Source organism: Octopus sinensis, linkage group LG23, assembly GCF_006345805.1.
Source record: "Octopus sinensis linkage group LG23, ASM634580v1, whole genome shotgun sequence".
In the NCBI taxonomy this organism is placed as follows: Eukaryota; Metazoa; Mollusca; class Cephalopoda; order Octopoda; family Octopodidae; genus Octopus; species Octopus sinensis.
Window position 1 is genome coordinate 26,004,863 of NC_043019.1, and position 22,500 is coordinate 26,027,362.

A 22,500-nucleotide genomic window follows, 5' to 3' on the forward strand; every position below is an offset into this window, starting at 1 on the left:
GTGGGAGTGACCCAGAGAGAATAAAGGACAAAGTTGACCCTTGCTGGATTTGAACTCTGAACACACATATATATCATCATCATCATCGTTTAACGTCTGCTCTCCATGCTGGCATGGGTTGGACGGTTTGACTGAGGACTGGCGGCAAGCTGGCAGAATCATTAGCATGCCAGACGAAATGCTTAGTGGTATTTCGTCTGCTGCTACGTTCAGACTTTGCCTTTCATCCTTTCGGGGTTGATTAAATAAGTACCAATTACGCACTGGGGTCGATATAATCGACTTAATCTGTTTGTTTGTCCTCTCTGTGTTTAGCCCTTTGTGGGTAGCAAAGAAATAGGTTTGACTGAGGTCTGGCAAGCCAGTGGGCTGCACCAGGCTCCAATTTGATCTGGCAATATTTCTACAGCTGGATGCCCTTCCTAATGCCAACCACTCTGAGAGTGTAGTGGGTGCATTTTATGTGCCACCAGCACAGGAGCCAGTCAGAGGGCACTGGCATCGACCACGTTCGGATGGTGTTAAAACAGGAAATTAGAAACTTTTTGGTATTATTTATTCACCATTACACATGTTTCATTTGGTAATGGGAATTATAAAGGTTTAAATGTTAGATAAACATGTAAGGTGTTTCCTATTAGAAATTCATCACGCTGAATCTCCCCCAAGGACTACATTAAGGGTACACGTGTCTGTGGAGTACCTAGCCACTTGCACATTAATTTCATGAGCAATCTATTCTGTTCATCAGAACAACTGGATCCTCGCCTTCATAATTGACAGAGTGCCATGGAATATATAGATACATATATATATGTATATAGAACGTTATGATAGATCGTTAGCTCCTACACGAATTTTTTCTCTCCTTGTTTCTCTCCTTGTTTCTTTTCTGTGTATCTTTCTGTCGAAGAGCGTAGGCTCGAAACGTAAAAGACTTGTTCTATTTCTATTCCTGAGCGCCATACTAATACATTTGTTTGTTTGTACTCCACCTACCTTCGTCTTTTGTTTATTTTCGTAAACCTTCCCGTTATATATGCATAGGAAATAGTTATTTCTTTACTACCCACAAGGAGCTAAATACAGAGGGGACAAACAAGGACAGACAAACGGATTAAGTTGATTACATCAACCCCAGTGCGTAACTGGTACTTAATTTAAGGATGAAAGGTAAAGTCAACCTCAGCGGAATTTGAACTCAGAACGTAATGCCAGACGAAATATGGCTATGCATTTCGCCCGGTGTGCTAACGTTTCTGCCAGCTTGCCGCCTTATATGTAGGAAATAGTGGCACAACAAAGTACTAACGTTTGCCACTATTTCTTATTTATAATTCAACCTTTACAGTGCTTATCACTGAAAAACAATGCTATTGTATTATAATAATACAAACAGACAGATATATAAAGCCATTAGACAACGTGAAATGAAAATATCCAGCAGTATGTTGTTTAAGTAATCTGAATACTTACCCTCTGTTGAAGTTTGGTCTGTTTCTCATAACTATCCTTTATTTGATGGGCTAAACTGCTTGACTCTTTCTCTTTCTCACGAAGGGCCAAAGACAAATTGCCCATTTGGACATTAAGGTAACTGCGGTCCTCTGCTAACTGGCTCACCTAAGAAAGTAAATGGTTTTCTATTAGTTTATCAAAGTTGCATTTTGTAATTAGAATTTCAGCTTGTATTTTTCACATTTCTAAAAATACAATTTCATTATTTTAAGGGTATAACTACTAACATTTAGCAGCACACATTTACATACATCACAACCAGGGGCATGTATTCCAGGTGTGCACTACACACCCATCAAAAATGACAAATTTGTTATAAACATTAACCTTACTCGTTAATTTAATTCCAAATCTTAATGGAAAACTTTTGTTATACCCCTATTTGGTGACATTGGGTGTGATAGTACACCCAATAAAGCAACCACCATATGCCACTGGTACATGCAATGCACACACACACACACACACACAAATACAGATATACACACCTACACTTTATACACAGTTAAATACACACACTCCAAGCCCTACTCACACACACACACACACACACACACACACACACACATACACACCAGGGGTGTATATTCTGGGTGTGCTGCATCAAAAATGGCAAATTCATCATAAACATTAACCTTACTCATTAATTTACCCCTAAATTTTAATGGAAAACTTTTGTTATACCCCTGCTTGAAACTTGGTGGCACTGGGTGTGGAAGTACCCCCAATACAACCACCACCATACACCACTGATCACAACACACATAGATACACTTCACTGCACACCTAGCTTACAACATTTTGGAATCACTAATCTCGATGGAAATTAAGATCTTCCAAACCCTAACAATCCTGTTGCGAAATAGATCAAACTAGAATAAGGTGCTTTGTTGAAGGGACAGAATTTTTGATTGTTGAGATTATCTCGCCTCCTCAAGTGAAGCCTGTCTTAATTACCATTTGTTAATTATGGTACACCTTCAAGGAGTGGAGATAATTTAAATATCATTTATCATTTCTTTCATCTTTTACTTGCTTCAGTCATTTTACTGCAGCCATACTGGGGCACTGCCCTGAAGTGTTTTAGTCGAACCACTAAGTAATGGGGATGTAAACACACCAACACCGGTTGTCAAGTGATGGTGGGGGACAAACATAGACATAAAGACACACACACACACACACATATATATATATATATATATAATATATATATATATATATATATATATTTATATATATATAAATATATATACATATATATATATATATAATACATATATATATACACATATATATATATATAATACATATATATACATATATATATATATATATACATATATATATACATTATATATATATACATATATATATATATACATATATATTATACATATATATAAATATATATATACATACATATATATACATATATGTATATATACACATATACATATATATATATTACATACATATATATACATATATATATACACATATACATATATATATATATACATACATATATATACATACATATATACACATATACATATATATATATACATACATATATACACATATACATATATACATACATATATACACATATACATATATATATATACATACATATATACACATATACATACATATATACACACATATATACACATATACATACATATATACACATATATATATATATAATATATATACATATATATATATATACATATATATATATATACATACATATATATATGACAGGGTTTTTTCAGTTTCCATGTACCAAATCCACTCCTAAACACAAAAAGAAATACAAAAATATATAACATGAAAAACAATAGCTGTGAGCAGGATTTGAAATCATGACCATGCAGCTCATAATTCATCACCTAAACCTTACAGCCACAACAGCACAGAATGAAAGAGGTTGTTACCTGCATTGCCAACTGTTGACACCTCGACTCCCTCAACTGGAGTCGGTGGTTGGCTTGGTTCAATTCCGCCTGAACACAGTTGTTTTGCTCGATACTCTTAGAAAATTGTTCCTGCAATTTCTGGTACTCTTCTTGGAACTGGTTTAGCCGGTCACCACCATTTTGGATGACCTGCAGCTGTGACTTGAGAGATTCATTCTCAAAATGAGCTTCTTTCAGTGAGCTGTTCACTTGTACCATATCCTGCTTCAACTGTGTGTTCTGGTTGGTCAGTTCCTGCACGTGATCTTCTAGTTCTTCAACTCTTTTAGTAAATGTTACTTGCTCTCGTTTCAAATGCTCCTGTTGCTCATGAGCAAAGCTTTGTTCTTTTTCCACTTGGGTCTGCATTTTGTTCCTAAGCTCTTCAAACTGCTTTGCCAAATGTGTGTTATCCATCAATAGCTTGTTATAGCGTTCATTCACCACAGACAATTCCTCTTTGCTGGAAACCAACTCTTTATTTTGTAAAACTATTTGTTGTAACTCTGTAGTAAGCTTACTGTTTTCTTTCTTCAATCCATCTACCGACTGGCATGTGGTCTCTAAATCACGGCCTTCAGCAGTCAGTCTTTCAATTTGCTCATTCATGATGTCCACTTCATTCTTCAAAAGAGACAAGCTTTCTTCTTTTCGACTCACTTCTAGCTCAGCCTCTTCGAGCTGTCTCTTCCAAACTTCCCTAATGCTAATTTCCTTTGTTAACCGATTTACTTCTGCTGTCAATTCTTCAATTTCTTTCATATTCTGTCTCAACATTTCTTTGTTAGCTTCCAGCTCCATTTTAACAGTTTGGAAATTTTCTTCTAAAAACATCTTTTCCTGCTCAAGTTCTTCTTCTCGTTTCTGAGATTCCCTTAACTGCTCTCCAATGGCACCAGCTTCTTGGGCTTCTCTTTTGTACAGTTCTCTTTCATTCATTTCATTCTTTATCTTTTCTGACAACATCTGATTCTCATCCTTAAAATGGATTATCTCACATACTTTAGCTTCTAATTCTTTTTCAAGATTAGACAGCCTCACTTCTAGATCCTTTTTCGCCGACTCATCTCTATCATCAGATTCCCTCTTTGTCTTTTCTAACTCTGCGACTAACATTTCCTGTTCCTGCAACAGTTTATTTTTTGCTTCTTCAAACTGTTTCCTTAACGTCTGCACTTCCTTACGATGGGTAACAACTTCTTCTCTGGCAGCATCCACTTGATCTTTTAAGTTATCCCGCTCTTCAGACAAACCTTGTAACTGAATTTCAACTTGACTGCAATGATCCTTAGCAATGCTGCTATTTAACATTTCTTTCTCATATTTCGAAACGCTCTCTCTCAACTTGTGGTTTTCACTCTTCAAATTATCCTGACTTTCCTTCTGTTTCTTAACAAGTTGTTGGAAGTCTTCTAGGTCTGCATAGACATTTTTACATTCCCCTTCTAAATTTGTGATTTTATTCAACAAGGTAGACTTCTCCACAGAATACTGATTGCTGGCAGTCTCCATTTCCTGTTTCAGATTGATCCACTTATTTTCAAAATCAGATTTTTCTGCCAAGACATTTTCAATTTGTTTTGAGAGTTTATCACATTTTGACTGCAACTCAGAATTACTCTTAGACAACTTCTGATTCACTTTCTCATTTTTTTTCTTAACATTCTCAAACTCTGCCAGTTTTTCAGCAGCTTCACTCTGAGACTTTTGTCCTTGTTGATAGAATGCTGAAAGTTCTTGATATTTTAGTTTTTCAGAACCAAGGTCATTCTGGAGTTGAATAACTTTCGATTCCTCACCTGCCTTCTGTATCTTTAGATTTTCCATTTCTTTTAAAAGATTATCATTTTTATCTTTAAAAGATTTCAGCTTCACTAATAACTTCTCACATTTTTCTGTTGCTATTTGATGTTTATTTTTTAGAGTCTCATGCTCTCGAGAAAGACTTTCAAATCTCTCTTGCACATCATGTAACTCTTTCTCTATTAGCAAACTCTCAGAGGAATTCTTAACCTCTGACCTCTGAATAGATTCTTTCTCAATGCGAGCACTGTATAAGCTACCTTGATGTTCTTTCACTAGACTTGGTTCCAAAGGCACTTCTGCAGAATACGTTTCGGAAGATACAGGATTACACTTCTCCTTAAGCATAGAGTTTTCTTTCTTTAATTGTTCTAGATTTTCTGAAAGCACCATTTTTTCTTTAGAAGATTGCAAGAGATCTTCAGTAAATTTTTCAATATCTTCTTCCATTTTCGCGATATTTTCATGACTCACACTCAAACTTTCTTCCAAAGCTTTCCTCTTCGAGTCAGACTTCTGGAGTTCAGAATTTAACCGATTATTTTCATTAATAGACTCCTTCCACTCAGAAGTTAACTGTTCCTTTTCTAAACTCATCCGACTAGATTCTACCTTCAGTTTTTCATACAAAATCCTTAAATCCGGCTCAATATCAGAAGCAGCCCTTTCACTTTCTCTCTCTCTGAAATATTCTAATTGTTCTTTATATTCCACAATTAACTGTTCCTTTTGCTGAACTTCATTTGAAACAGCTTCCAGTTGGTTTTGAATCTGTTTTAGCAGGGCACCTTTGCTGTTTATCTCTTCTTTATTTAATTGCAATTCTTCTACTGTTTGGTTATATATTTCCTTAAGCTTCTTCAGTTCTTCAACAGTATGTTGGTTCTGTTTGCTAACATCATCCAAAGCATTTTTTAGCTCTGAAATTACAGTTTCTTTTTCAGAAATCTCATTACCAACACCAATCATTTTCTCTTCAGAAGCTTTCAGGAGCAATGATTGCTCTTCAATACATGCATTCTTTGCATTAATTTCTGCTGACAATTCCTGCATCTTCAGGGCCATTTCTTTCAGCCGATGATCATCCTGATCCAGCAGCTTTTGTTCCCATTTTGAAGCGTTTAGTTTGTAATCTTCCAACTCTTTGTTCTTGTTGGTGATTTCTTCTTGAAGAAGATGAATTGTATGGCCAGACTCGTCCAGTTGTCCATTGAGAAATGTAATCCTGACATCTTTCTCCGTTTCTGTCTCCATTGTCTTCAAACTCTGCTCAACTTCATAAACTCTGTCTTGCAATTCTAGCATTTTGTGATTTTTCTCTTCAATGGTCGATAGAAGATCTTCCTTCTCCAAATTTTGGGACAATAATAGTTCCTGTTTCTGATTGAAGTCTGATAAAAGGATTTCCTGTTCTTGACTTAACTGTTTCAACATCTGATTCTCCTGCTGACTTTCGACCATTACATGCTTTGCCGCTTCTAAAGTAGACACCAATTTCTGCAGCAGTGACAGTGTTGCTTTACATGGTTCTGTACCAGAACTGCTAGACTCCTCCATTCCTTTCTCAAACAGGTTTGCTCCAGCAGTGTCTTTTCCCTCCGCCTCCGCCAATTCCGGCCACTCGCTCAATACAAGAGAAACTTTCTGTTGAAAAATTGAATTCATTGAATTAATTTCTTCAAATACTTTCGCATTCATTTCTTTCATTTCATCTTTGCCAAGTTTACTCTCATTCTTTGCCTCTTGAACCTGTAATTTCAATTTCTTGGCCGTTGCTAAGACTTTCAAATATTGGTTTTCTTTATTTTGAAGCGATTTCTTTGTTGAATCGAGAGCTTCTTTCTCTTTCTGAAGAGCATCCTCCAACTCCGCTATCTTTCCTTCACTCCCTTCTTTCACGTTAAACGAACTCGTTAATTGTTCTTCTAATTCCTGCATGTTTTCCAAAAGTGACATTATCTTTTCATCTTTTTCTTTCAATCTCCCTTGCTGCTCCTCATGCGTCTTCATATTCTCAGCAATCTCCAAAGTCAGATGCTGCAGTTGCTGTTCTCTCACCGAAAGTTGCTCCTTCAGCAACGACACATCTTTCTTGTTTTGCTCCTCTGCGGAATCATCCTCTTGCTCTTGCTTATTCTTTCTTTCCAATAGTTCTTTCAATTCATTCACATGAGAGTCTTTCTCAACCAAACTTTTATTAAGCAAACCCAAATTCCCTTCAGCTTCTTGCAAATGAGTCGACAGTTTATTAATCTCAGCAGACTTCTCCTCAACTTGCGATGAAAGTTCCTGTATTTGCAAGTCTTTCAACCTAGAATGTTCCTCCGTTGATCTTAATTCTATCTTAACCTGTTCCATTTCGTGTTGCACATCCTGCATAGAAGACTGCATTTCTTGGTTGGTTGTGACTAAATCGGTCAACTTAGTCTGCAGTTCTTCGTTATATTTTTGGACTGAGGCCAACTGTTGATCAACTTGGAACTTCCCTTGCCTCACTTCATCTAATTCCAGAGATATTTTATCCAGTTCCACAGACGTCTGCAATGACATTGGTTAGAAACAAGAGTTAGAGTTTTGGAAATAAGTTCACATACACACGGTCGTCTGTTTCTTTTTAAATAACAACAACAACAACATGTGAATAAATAAATAAAAACCAAGCAAACCCAAACATAACAACAATACCTATTATTATTTTTATTTCTAATTTTGAAACAAGGCAAGAAATTTTGAGGGGAGGGGCATGGTGTTTACATGAGCCCCAATGCTCAAACTTGCACTTATTTTATCAACCTTGAGAGGATGAAAGGCAGCATTTAAACTAAGAATGCAAAGAGCCAGAAGAAAATGCCCCTAAGCATTTTGTCTGACATAGGGAATGGTTCAGCCAACTTGTTGCCTTAGTAATAATAATAATAATAATAATAATCCTTTCTGTTATAGGCACAAGGTCTGAAATTTGGGGAGGGGACTAGACAATTACATCGACTCCAGTGTTTCACTGGTACTTAGTTTGTCGATCCTGAAAGGCCGAAAGGATGCAAGGCAAAGTCAACCTCGGCAGAATTTGAACTCAGAATGTAGTGACAGGCAAAATACGACTAAGCATTTAGCCCGGCGTGCTAACGATTCTGCCAACCTGCCACCTTATAATTAATGATGATGATGATAATAATAATAATAATAATAATAATAATAATAATCCTTTCTACTATAGGCACAAGGCCTGAAATTTGGGGGCAGGGGTTAAGCTGATTGCATCGACCCCAGTTCTCAGTAGGCACTTATTTTAACAACCCCAAAAGGATGAAAAGCAAAGTTGGCCTTGATGGAATTTGAACTCAGAACACGAAGACAGACGAAATACCGCCAAGCATTTTGCCTGGCATGCTCACAATTCTGCCAGCTCACTGCCTAAATAATAATAATAATCCTTTCTACTAGAGCCACAAGGCCTGAAATTTTGGTGGGGACAGGGGTAGTCCCTAATAAGTACCAGTGCTCAAGTCGGATAAGTTGTCGGACTAAGCATTTTGTCTGACAACTTAATGATTCTGCCAAAATATTTCTGATCAAAGCACCAAATATTTTATAGAAGGAAATATCTGGTTAATGGCATCAACTGCTTGTCTGCTACTTTAGGTTCATTGGCCTCCATAAAGATGAAAGACAAAGTAGGCCTTGGCAGGATTTGAACTCAGAACATAATAGTCCATTCTGCTGATTCTATTATATACCACCACCACCACCACCAACACCATTACCACCACCATCACCATCACCATAAAAACAATAGTTCTTAGTGTAGGTATGAGATATGAAACAGGGGGGAAGGGCGTTAACCAACAGCATTGACCTCTAGTGCTTGGTCGGTACTTTTATGTCATTGATGAATAACAAAACCCCTAAGACCTAAAACAGAGTGAAAGAAGTACACCAAGGCCTTAACCACAACACATCATGTGGAATACTGTGAATGCAACAGAAAACAAGTAAGCAACACAAGACACTACACACGTATGGCACACACAGAACTGTACTTTGTTATGCAGGGAAAACATACGATAAAAAAAAAATGTTGAAAAATGAATAATGATGAGGGATTTTTGCAGAATTGCACATAACCCATGCTTTTAGTAGAGGAAGGAGACGAAGGGTCTGGAGGAAATATGGAAGAAAATACATAGAAGGAATCTCCAATGCAAAGAGGGAAAGTAAAGAGCATCGAAATAACAGTGTAGTAATTAATCCTTACATGTTGAGGCGTCGGCTGAGTATCTCGTGTAGTGTCAAGGTTCTGTGTAAGGACAGGGTGGTTGCTGCCATCCAGTTCCGAGACATTTTGGCCACTGATGGAAGACATTTCTTCTGGACATTTCACAGACAATTCCTGCTGTTTTGTCAACAAACTCCTAAGTTTTTCAATTTCACTGCCCTGGTTGTTACAAACATTGGCTACATGAGAATAGGCAGCAGCGAAGGCAGCAAAATGTTTCTCCAGACTCTGCAAATTCTCCAGATTTGCTGTGCCGCCAGGCAGCTTATTTACCAAACCGTCTGTGACATCGTCATGGCATTCCTCTTCTTCCTCACTCTCTTCCATTATGGTTTCCAATGTGGAACCATGGACATCTTTCACATAAGTCAAAAGACCAGAGATTCTACTTTCAAGAGCATCTAAAGAGTTTTTCACCCTCTTTGTCTCTTCCGAATGACTGACGGCTGTGCTGTGGCTATCATCACAAGCATTCTGTAGTCTAGCAACTTCTTTGACAAGTTTCTTACGCTCAGAAGACAGAGCTTCCATAGTTTCACTCATTTTCTGAATGGCTTCTTCTTTAGACAAAACTACAACATTCAACTCTGATACAATGTCCAGGAACCTAGCATTGTCAGCATCATGAGACAGTGCCAGGTCTTTCAAATATCCCCGAAGCCAGTTTAAAAAATTCACACCTGTCTGTGTATCTGAATCATCCAACGGGCACATTTCAGACTTTGATTTCACCAAGTCAACCTGTTCTTCTGTCGATGTAGAATGTTCCAGATAGTTGCTATTGTTGACAATTTTTTTTAAATCTTCTAAAACAGCCTCGTATGATTTTGGATTAGCTTTCAAGCTTTTTTCTTTGATATCGTTTTGGATTTCTTTGAGACAGCTCATGAAAGATCCAAAAACTATGAAAATCTCTTGTTGGTACCTTTGGTACTGACTCAAGAAATGGCTTAACTTTTCTAAAGCTTCTGCAGTTTTAAAACTTTTTTGTTGACATTCATCTAAACTTTGAAATAGTCCTGAACCCAATTCTTCAAAGAGTTGCTTGAAATGATTCTGTAAAGAATCTGCTTCAGGTTTGTGGAACTGATTTTGTGAAACCAGTTCCAAAATCTCTTTTACCAATAATGAAAATGATTCTTGAATTGTTTTACAGCAGTTTCTTGTAGCACAAAGCTCTTCATTCCTCGCAGATAATGTCATCTGAAGCTGTTTAATTCCATCTTCCGAAGACAACTGTTTACTATCAGCAGCAGAGTTTAGTTCCAATATCTCAGCAGTTTTAACATCTAAACCATCCTTCAGTTCGGTCACTAAAATTTCAAAGTCATTAATCTTTATTTCTTTTTCTTTCAGTTGTTCATCCAGCCTCACAGCCTTTGAGTTCACCATCTCCAACTGCTTCTTCAGGGCTTCTATCTCAGCATTATTTTGATGACAAGATTTCTTTAACTTTACACACATTTGCTTCAAGCGTTCATTTTTATTGCATAAATCTCTAACTTCATTTCTTGCCACCGATTCATCCCCTTTAGGTTCGTTTTCAACTTCCGTATCCTTCACATTCGGGGTCTCATCCAAATATCTTTCCTTAGCTGGTTCTTTCTCAGCAGTTTTAATTTCAGAAAAAGAAGATTTCCAATTTCCAATTTTAGTTAACACTTCTGACATTTCAGTTTTAATATTTTCAACCTTAATTGCAATTAACTCGGCATTTTCACTGACTTTTTCATTAACTTCAGCTTCGTTTGACTCTTCATTAAGACTTACTTCAGGCGACAATATTCCACTCAAACTTTTACAAATATCATTTCTCCAAAACATTTTCAGTTCTTCAAAATGTTTAGAATAAGCTTCTGTCTTGGACCGCAATTCCATGAGCTCATCTCGCAAACACATCTCAGATGCACAAGAATCCGACGTACCATATGATTTTTCACTCAAAGTTGGAGAACTAACTCTTAGAATTTCACTTCTCACCGATTCCACACTTCCATATTTGGAAGCTGACATACTAGAAAGACACTTTTCAGTAGTTTTTTTGGTCAAAGATGACTTTCTCTTTACATCTTCTGGGTTCTTGTTGACTTTTTTATCTCCAATTTCTTGACTTTTTGTTCGGCGCTTAAGTAAGGGTGTATTTTTTTCAGTTTTTGGTTTTGTCCCTGGCACCTGCTTTTTCAGTCGTTCTTTATCGATTTTCATTTGACTTATTTTACTTTCCATATCCATAACCTTTTGGGATAAAACCTGTTTGTCCCTCAACACTTTTTCAAGACGGCTTTCTATATCATGACATTTTTGATGTTCCCGTAACACTTGTTCCAGATGGTTCTTCACTTTATCCCGTTCTTGACAAGTCGACACCAGTTCCATATCCACTTTAGCCAACTGCTCAGCAACAAGATCTTTTTCCACCAATTTCTTCTTCAGATCTTCTTCCAATTTCCTGATGGTAATCCTCAAGAGCTCCACCTCATCCATCTGAAACTCCAACATTTCCTTCTCCTTCAGCACTTCAATTAACCTAGTCTCCAACTCCTCTTTCTCTTCTACCAATCTACTATTTTTCTCCAGCTTGACTTTCTCTTCATCAAATTCAACCAAATTATCTTCATTTAACACAGAATCTGTAAGTCTGGGATCACCAATAAATTGATCTTTTCTTTTTATCAACTCCAACACCTGATCCTGAGAAGATCCTTCTAAAGCCTGTACAAACGCCTTCAGGCCTTGCGATTCTTTGCCTAAACAAACAACTCTGTCAAACAAGACATTCAGTGACACTTCGAGAATATCTTCTTCCCTCAGGTTTTCCTTATTAACTGTGGCTGGAAGAGTAACATTGATTCCAGTCTGTTGGCATTTTGCAAAGAAATTCAAAATAGTTTTTTGCATAGGTGCTGTATTGTGTGAAATTTCCTCAGGTAGACTTGAAATATTTGGATCTTTTTTGCTGCTTATCTCAGCTGATTCTTCAGTTGCAAGAACTCTCTCTTTTTCAACAACAAATTGGGATTGACTAGGATCCTGTGCAACCACTTTCTCTTTAGAGCACTTTCCAGAAGTTTCACTTGTGTTTACATCCGGGATGCTCACATGTGTTTCTTTCCAAGTCTGAAGAACATGAAACAAATTTGAAAATTTATCAACCAAATTTTCAAGTTGATTATTTTCATTTTTATCATTAGAACATACAAGAAAATCAGAATCCTGTGATGGCATCTGCTCTGACCCATTAACCAAAATACAAGCACAGTTCTCATAGATTTCTGTCAGTTGTTTGGCAGCTGAACCGAATGCCAATTCCCTGTCCATTTGTATTTGTTGTAAGTTTTCTAGCATCAATTTCTGTTCTTGCAAATATTTACAAAATTGGTTAATGCGGCCAGGAATGCTTTCTTCTTTCAGAGCATCTTTCCCAAAGTTTGAATTTAAAGAGTCTAATAATGAAAATAGGTTTTCTCTTTCTTGAACTAACTCTTTTAATTTCTTTATAATAATTTTGTTCCCACATTCCTCTTTCGAAGAAATATCAGATTCATTGTGTCTTTCAGAGGAATCAGCAGCTGTGTTACCATTATTCAAAGAAGATGTGCTCTTTGATTTTCTTGTAGACTTTTTAGCATATTTTTTCTTTAAAGCGCCATCAACATTGGAATTTGGGGTCTGTTTCTTCACATTCTTAAAGGGCATCCCAGAAGACTGTAATCTTGGTGGGACAGGTTCCGGTAAAGACTCTTTACCATAATTATTCAACAAACAAGCATCAATCAATTGATTAATTTCAGAACAATCTTCTTCATTGATGGAGATTTTAGTTTTAAGTTGAGCACATTCTTTTGACTTCTCAACCAATTCCTTCTTCAACCTTCCTACCATTTCTTGAGACTTATTTCCTTCATCTATCTGGAGTCTGAGATTACTGATCTCAGTAGTAAGGACTTGATTCTTGTTTATTAAATCGGTAATAGTTAGTTCGGATTCTTTCTTTACCTTTTCAAACGAGTCTTCCAGTGCCAGCTGAGAATCATGAAGAACACCTTGAAATCTAGAAAGCTCCAAATTTGTTTCCTCCAGATTATATTCAGATTCTTTCAGTTTTTGGCAGAGTATATCATGTTCTTGTTTCAGATTTTCATAAGACTTCCTAAAACTTTCCACGGCGACCTCTCCTTCTTTTACACTATTCTTCATTTTTACCAAAGATTTCTCACTCGTGACCCCTAGTTCTTTACTGTCTTTTAGTTCAGATTGAAGATCTTTGATAACTTGTTGATAGAACTGGTTCTCTTGGAGCAACATCTGGAATTTCTCTTTACCAACTTCTTGAGATTCTTTAGTTTCATCAACAGACATTAATAAATTTCTAATCAAATCTTCCTTCTCCTGTAAACTCACTTTAAAGTTAACAATATCCATTTCAGCTTCATGTTTCTCTGACTGCAACAATCCTATCTCTTTTACTAATCTATTTTCATTTGCCACAGATTTCTGAAACTGTTCCTCAAGACCAGAAATACAGCGATTCCTCTCAGCCAACTGATTATCAAAACTACTTTGTAGTGAAGAGAGTTCGTTGCTTAAACTAAGATTCTCTTCTTGCTGTTTTTCAGCAGCTCTATTAGAAGATGTTATCAGACTATTTTGATCCTGCAGTTCTTGAACTGTCTTTTGATGATAATTTTCAAATGATTCCTTTATATTTTTATTAACTGTTTCAATATTTACTCTAAGCTCTTTTTCTACTTCCAACCTGTTACCAAGTTCCTTAAGTTTGTCTTCCAAATCTTTCTTCTCCAAACACGCTTCTTGTAGCATTGCACTGTTTTCCTTTATTTTATCTTCAGCATTTTTAAGATTAGTTTCAAGTTCCCCGATGGTACCATCTCTCTCTGACATCACCTGTTCAGCTTTAACTAATTTACCTGCAATATCTTCATTATCTTTGGCCAGCATCTTCTCTTTCTCGTGTAACAACAACTGGTTGTTATCATATTCAGATAGTTTTAACAAAAGCTGATTGTTCTCCACCTCTAACTCTTCCACTCGATCTTTGCGTTCAGCAAGAGATTTTTCAAAGGTAAGATTACTAGCTGAAACTTCAGACAATTTAGAATTAGACGAAGCAAGTGCTTGTTCAAGATCATTAATTTGATTAGAGCATTTTTCTAAATGAACATTTAATTGAGATTTTTCCTTTTCTAGTTCATCAGAGTGATGTTGAAGTAAACCTTCCTTCTCAGACAACAAATCTTGTAGCTGCCCTATCTTTTTGGCTAATTCTAAATTAGTGTTAGTAACAAGTTGTATTTCACGTATACCATTTTCAACCTCAGCATGCATGCATTTCTTTTCATGTGACACTAATTCTAAATTTTCAGACAAAAGTCTCACCTTCTTTCCTTGTTCTTCCAGCAAAAGCTCCAGATCTTGCCTGTTGGTTTCCCTAGAAATTTCCTGGTCTTTTAAGAGCCTCACTTCTTCCTGTAGACTGGTTTGTTGTTGCATCAATGCCTCTACTTGATTTTTGGCATCAGTCAGTTGCTGCTGCATGAAGTTGGAACTGTCTTGAACATTTTTAATCTGTTGTGTTAAGTCATTTTCACGAACCTGGCTTTGTTGTAATGACAAATTTAAGCTTTCAACATTGTCCTGTAAAGAAGTGATTTTTACATCTTTCCCTTCCATAAGTTTCTTCACTGCTAGTTCTTGCTGTGAAGAATCTGATTGTAGATTCATCAAAGACAACTCATTCTGGCTACATTTATTTTCCAATTCCTCAACGTTTGATTTAAGTGATTCATTATTTTTTTCGGAATGTTGTAGCATTGATTCAAGCCGAACTTTCTCTGATAACAATCCTTCTATTTGAGAAATAACTAATCCAATAGACTCTGACAGAGGCATTTCCATTTCAGAATCTGTTGATAAAGTCCCAAGTCTGTTGATAAGCAAATCTTTCACCATTTCACCAGATACTTGCATTGTCCTTTCATGGGTCACCTTCTCAGCCTGCACTTTCTCGCAAACTGCTTTAGATTCGTTGAAGCTTGCAGTCAATTCAGACACTTTTACAGAAAGACTTTCGATTTGAGCATCTTTTTCTGTCTTTTCAGTGTTAAGCTGCAATACAACAGAGTTCATTTCTTTACGTTTCATATCAAAATCAGATTGTTTCTCATTTAGAATGTTGGTCATTTGATCCAGTGAAGATTTAAGGTTTTCTATTTGTGCCTGTTTCTCTGCCATAATCTTGCCACTATTTTCATCCATTCTGGATTGTTCAGAAACCACTTTGGTAAAATCCTCAACTTTTTCTTGCAGAGATTGCTGCAAACTCTCTACTTTAGCTTCAGACTCACATAAACTGCTTTGTTTACTCTCAACATCTTTCTGCAAAGCTTCTATTTGACTCTGAAACAGGACGGTTTGGGAGAGGAATTCTTGCAGCTTCTCACTAGCTTCCTTTTCATACTGTTCTACTTTCTGCTCCTGAGAGACTTGCAGTTCCTTAAACTTACATATTTCGGCTGTCTGAGTATCAACAGTTTCCTGAAGTAACTTTATACTTTGATCCTTCATTGACAAATTTTCTTTATATGAATTATTCTCAGCTGCTCTGTCATGCATGGAAAGCTGAACATTTTTGTCGTAGTTTTGAAGCTGTGATTTCAACGATTCAACCTCAGTTTCTTTACTCTCAAGAGCATTCTGTTTCTCATCCCAAGACTTCTCGATAATTTGAAGTCTCTGTTGCAGTTCAGTGACACACTCAACTTTCTCTTTCACCACGTAGTATAGTTTCTCCACAGAAATCTCAGTAAAACCAAGGAACTGACAGACGTGACCTATTTCCTTGCTCTGCTGCTGAAAGTTACTCAACGTTTCATCAAGTGACTGCTTCAGTTCTTTCTGTGCTTTTCCATGTTCACTAGCAACTGTCTGAAGAGCATCTTCTGTCTGTTGTAGCTTCATCCGAGTCTCGTCCAAAGAGGTTTGGGTCTTCTTCAGTTCCTCGTCCGCTTCAGTCTACAATGACAAAAACAAAATATCAAGATTCACTGACAACAGATTTATGTATATACTTTTATTCTTTTACATGTTTCAGTCATTTGACTGCAGCCATGCTGGAGCACAGCTTTTAGTCAAACAAATCGACCCCAGAACTTATTCTTTGTAAACCTAGTACTTATTCTATCGGTCTCTTTTGCCAAACCAATAAGTTACGGGGATGTAAACACACCACCATCGGTTGTCAAGCAACGTTGGGGGGGACAAACACAGGCACACACACAAATATATACATATACTAACTCCAAGACGCCGAGTTCAATTCTAGGCAGTGCCTTGAATAAATAATAATAATAATAATAATAATAATAATAATAATAATATACTCTTACTCTTTTATTTGTTTCAGTTATTTGACTGTGGACATGCTGGAGCACCGTCTTTTAGTCGAGCAAATCGACCCCAGGACTTATTCTTTGTAAGCCTAGTACATACTCTATCGGTTTCTTTTGCTAAGTTACGGGGACGTAAACACACCAGCATCGGTTGTCAAGCGATGTTGGGGGGGGGGGGCACAGACACACAGCAAAAAAAAATACCTTAGGAACGAGAATCCAGAGTTGGGTTCAAAATTCTACAAGGACACCTGATAGAGGCTCCAGCCGAAACATTGTGGTAACAATAAACAAGATGAGGACACATATTCGTCCAATGTAAATAATGTAAATAAACTCCATTGTTATTGGTGACACTCTAATCCACAGAATGGTTCGGATTTTATACTCAATGTTTAAGACATCCCCTAAATTCCGTCCTGTACACCTACATATACAATAAATAAAGGGGTATTTTCGGTTTGAACGGCAGTTTTTTCTAGCGGTGTAATATGAAATTGTCACCCATAATTATGACCCTAGTATCGATCTATTGCATTTCAATCTGTTTTAGGGTTAGGGTTAGGATTAAGGGTGGGGGGAAGGGTATCTTTTTTCTTCAGAAATGTAAATAAATCCAATCTGTTTCTTAAACGAGGGACATATTCATACGGCACAGAATGTTTTCACCTCAATAGACGTCACTGATTGATTGAAATTGCAGAAATTGAAGAAAAAAAAAACAACAAATATCTTACAAACTATAGAATTTTCTCAATAAAGCCAAGAGAAAAAGATGTTTTATAAACACATTCTACCAGTATACGAAGTTTAAAAGTGTTTAGTTACGTGGAAATTATTTTAAAAAAACTGCCGTTCAAACCAAAAAGATCCAATAAAGTTATGTCGAATCGCCAATATCAGTGACGAATTGTGATTAAATCTTAATTTTAAACTGATATCCTTGCTTGTTCGACGAAGTTTCCTTGACACTCAACGTTTATGATGTAAGGGACATAACCCAATCGCTGTTCGACCAAGTTTAATGATTAAGAGAGGATGACGTGGCCGAGGGGAGGAGAACTGCTTTCCAATTAATTTTTTTAAATAGGATTTAATTAAAGAATGATTCGATAAGCAGCAATAAGTGGAGGGCCACTTCCATTCTAAACAGGAATTAGCAACGTTAAAAGTAAATCCATTCGCGACACAGAAGTGTTTCTACGCTGGTGTCAATGTTTTAAATATCGGAGCGAGAATGTGTCTGGACTGTTGACGAGGAAATTATGGATAAAATAATAAACAAGAATTGCATTTGTATCAAAGAATCGGTGACTGTAATGATTGATTATGATGGAGAGAAAATGCTGTAATTTAATAATTAGGCCAAAAAAATATCGAAAACACTGATGGACGGAACTTGATAGTGTGTGTGTGTGTGAGAAGAAGATGGCCATGTTCGCTCCCTGCTACACATGCGGGTGTACAATCGCTTCTTACATGGGCTCTCGACTCTTAGTAAGTGTCATTGGATGTAACTTCGGTATAGGTACCGGAAATACCCGATACATTTCAAGAAAGTGTTTTATATATATATATATATATATATATATATATATATGGGGGGGGGGGTTAAGGTTAGGGTTTGTGTTAGGGTAGGGAGAAAAGGGTTTCTGTTATTTTCAGAAATGTAAACAAAGCCACTTTACGGTACCTATACCGAAGGATCGCCGGTTATTGAAGTGCCGCTATGACATAGGGCATGTCTTAAATAAACAAAATGTGGTGGAAGCCATCCTTTCTTCAGGTTGGACCACAGCCGATGGATGTTTTGGGGAGAGAAAAAAAATAAAGAGAAAAAAAAAAATCGACCTTAATATCGCCTGGACTGGTAATTCATCGATCTTGAGGAGATGAAAAGCAGACGAGTTGACTTCAGTCGGGTTTGAATAAAGAACACGGGGAACCAGAAAGAATATTAAAAGACTTCTCTCCAACGTTCTGACTGCCATTGCAAGCAGCAACGAAAATGGGACAGTGACAGTTGAAGGGAAATAACTCCTGCTAAACCCAGTCGTCATCTTCTTATATATCTATCTATCTATATATATATATATATAAAACTCTAGTTGTGTGAGTGTCTGTCCCCTTCGATTTAGATTCCTAACTCCTCCCACATTTTGCGGTGCAGTTTAACCAAATTCGGGTATCTTATAGTCGTGATTCATATCGAGCCCGTCTGACTATTAGCGCGCGTCAACGATGAGTCTACGATTTTAAAAATAATTTAACATCATTTTTTATTCCATTTTAATGCATAAAATGCATCGTATGTCGATGGCGGCGGAGTTGGCGTCCACGCTCACAGCTGCACCTGTTTGCTTCTCCCCCTTCCCTCCCTCGTGAAGCTGTGGGGAAGGGAGTGTAAAGAAATCAACGTCGTAATGCGTTGTGAAGGAAACCAGCGTTCTTTTAAAACAACGACTTCATGGCTTGAAGACACCAAAACAAAAATGGCTAAGAAAGCCCGAATTTATAAGGGAAGTAACTCTCTAAAAATGCTTATATAGTTATTTCCCTTACAAACCCGAGCAACGCCGGGCGATACTGCTAGTCTATATATATAAAACTGTAGTTGTGTAAGTGTCTGTCCCCTTCGATTTAGATTCCTAACTACTCCCACATTTTGCGGTGCAGTTTAACCAAATTCGGGTATCTTATAGTCGTGATTCATATCGAGCCCGTCTGGCTATTAGCGCGCGTCTACGATGAGTCTACGATTTTAAAAATAATTTAACATCATTTTTTTCCATTTTAATGCATATTTTTTCGTGTGTCGATGGCGGCGGAGTTGGCGTCCATGGTCACACCTGCACCTGTTTGCTTCTCCCCCTTTTTCCCTCCCTCGTGAAGCTGTGGGGAAGGGAGTGTAAGGAAATCAACGTCGTAAAGCGTTGTCAAGGAGACCAGCGTTCTTTTAGAACAACGACTTCATGGTTTGAAGACACCAAAACAGAAATGACTAAGAAAGCCCAAATTGGCATCTATAAGGAAAGTAACTCTCTAAAAATGCTTATATAGTTATTTCCCTTACAAACACGAGCAACGCCGGGCGATACTGCTAGTATAAAATAAAAGTATTAAATCTGTTTGGATTAGGGTTCGCTGCAAGGGATCAACAAATATCGGGACCCCACAAAGAACTTTTTGCAATCCCCCACCTCCATCTGCTTTCTCATATAATTATTCTTTCTTCACCACATTCAATGCTAACATAGTGTAATGTTGGACAAAATTGTTTCGCCATATATTTACTCTCACTGCTGGAGGCGCAATGGCCCAGTGGTTAGAGCAGCAGACTCGCGGTCGTAGGATCGCGGTTTCGATTCCTAGACCAGGCGTTGTGAGTGTTTATTGAGCAAAAACACCTAAAGCTCCACGAAGCTCGGCAGGGGATGGTGGTAATCCCTGCTGTACTCTTTCACCATAACTTTCTCTCACTCTTACTTCCTGTTTCTGTTGTACCTGTATTTCAAAGGGCCGGCCCTGTCACTCTCTGTGTCACGCTGAATATCCCCGAGAACTACGTTAAGGGTACACGTGTCTGTGGAGTGCTCAGCCACTTACACGTTAATTTCATGAGCAGGCTGTTCCGTTGATTTGGATCAACCAGAACCCTCGTCGTCGTAACCGACGGAGTGCTTCCACTCTCACTGCTACATCACCTGGACGGCCTCCCTGCTTCGTCTTCTAGGAGAAATACTGGATTCATGGATTAACTACAATAATTAATTACTGCTGCAGCAAAGAGGAGGACAATAAATTCTATCGCTGAAGCTGCAGAGAAGGTCACTAAGTGGCTTTGGATAAAGGGAGCAGATTACTTGTTTGCCACAACTAAGATACAAGTTGAGATTAGATCAACTCCAGTTTAGTTGACTGGGTATCGTTGGTCTAAGGCTAAAAGACTGAAAACTCTTTGAGATCCCAGGAACATTGCTGACAATACATCCCAGATAATGGTAGAGTCTAAACAGGCGGCGAGCTGGCAGAATCGTTAGCATGCCGGGCGAAATACTTAGCGGTATTTCGTCTGCCGTTACGTTCTGAGTTAAAATTCCGCCGAGGTCGACTTTGCCTTTCATCCTTTCGGGGTCGATTAAATAAGTACAGTTACGCACTGGGGTTGATATGATCGACTTAATCCGTTTGTCTGTCCTTGTTCGTCCTCTCTGTGTTTAGCCCCTTGTGGGTAGTAAAGAAATAGGTAGAGTCTAAACACTATCATAGACCAAACAAGAGTACAAATATTTTTGAAGGAAGTATAAGAACATTAGAATTGTAACAGCAATAAAGTTCACTGCCAGACTAGACATCATATAAAGGATGGCGGATAAGAAAGGAGTCTTCATACTGCTTAATGCATATTTCTATGTTTTTTTTGTTTTTTGTTCTTTCATTGGGGCGGAGTGTCAAAACAGGAAAGTTTAATTAAGTTAATCAGTTAAGAAAAAACTAATTATTTCAATATTAGGTGAAGCTGACTAATGCTTCCACATAAAAGAATAAGGAAAAAAGCCTGCAAAAAAGGAGTGGCTTATACACAGAGATGGCTGTGTGATAAAGACATTTCCATCTAACTCATCATAAATATGATCTTGAATTTTGACATTAGGCCTGCAATTTTAGGGAACGGATTTAGCCAAATACATTGACCCCAGGGTTCAACTGGGGCCAATGTAGTCAAGCCTGAAAGTATGAAAGGCTATGATGACAACTCAAAATGTAAAGATCCTGAAATGCCATTAAGCATTTTGTCCGATGCATTAACGATTCAACCAACTTGTTATCTTAATCCCGTCAGAAATATTAATTAAATTTTTTTTTTATCTAGATTTTGTCATTATTTTATTTGCTTGTTTTTTTTTGGGGGGGGGGGTGCTTTTTGTTTTGTTTGTTTATTTGTTGTTGTTGTTGTTGTTTTGTTTGCTTTGTTACCTTTGCTTTCTTCAAACTCTCCATCATTTGGTCAATGTTCGATAAAGACGCGTCCTTTGCCGATTCCATTGACTGCAATTTCGAAATCAAATCGTTTATTTCTTGCTTTTGTTTCTTAGACACATCATCTTGAGAAACCAACTGATTCTGTAATTCCTGGATCTGGAAAACAACAGAAAAAGATACCCAGAAAATTGAACCCAGAAAATAGACATCACTACTAATTATCAACAAAAAAACATTCGTTTGATTAAATCTGGATAATCCTTACTTCATCCCAGTGGTAAGAATTTTACTTCTTTAATTCTTGGTGATGGCCTTGAGGTGGGGAAAAGGGGGAAGATCAGGGGATGAATGTCACAACTTTCTACCTTATTTGTCTTTAAGCCTTTAGCATTCAGATTTCTCTGTCAAATGTAGTTCTTATTTATTCTCATTGTTTTGAATTAATCCTGCTTTATCTCATAGTTTCAAAATTTCAATGATGTAGAGTGTTTAATTTTATAATGACATTGTAAGACAGGTGCAACAGGCTGGATCTGGCAGGTTT

The 22,500-nt window shown here is 37.2% G+C and overlaps 1 protein-coding gene across 5 annotated transcripts in view; it reads right to left on the minus strand.

Annotated features, from left to right (window-relative positions):
• The window catches only part of LOC115223526 (golgin subfamily B member 1), a 92,667-nt gene that overhangs the window by 9,795 nt on the left and 60,372 nt on the right, over positions 1 to 22,500 (minus strand). For all 5 annotated transcript variants that reach the window (XM_036512425.1, XM_036512424.1, XM_036512423.1 and 2 more), the window contains 5 exons: positions 21,951 to 22,112; positions 14,962 to 16,596; positions 9,544 to 12,681; positions 3,465 to 7,826; positions 1,477 to 1,623 (listed from right to left, as the gene is read on the minus strand). In XM_036512425.1, coding sequence (XP_036368318.1) covers positions 1,477 to 1,623; positions 3,465 to 7,826; positions 9,544 to 12,681; positions 14,962 to 16,596; positions 21,951 to 22,112 — 9,444 coding nt within the window. The remainder of the gene's footprint in view (positions 1 to 1,476; positions 1,624 to 3,464; positions 7,827 to 9,543; positions 12,682 to 14,961; positions 16,597 to 21,950; positions 22,113 to 22,500) is intronic.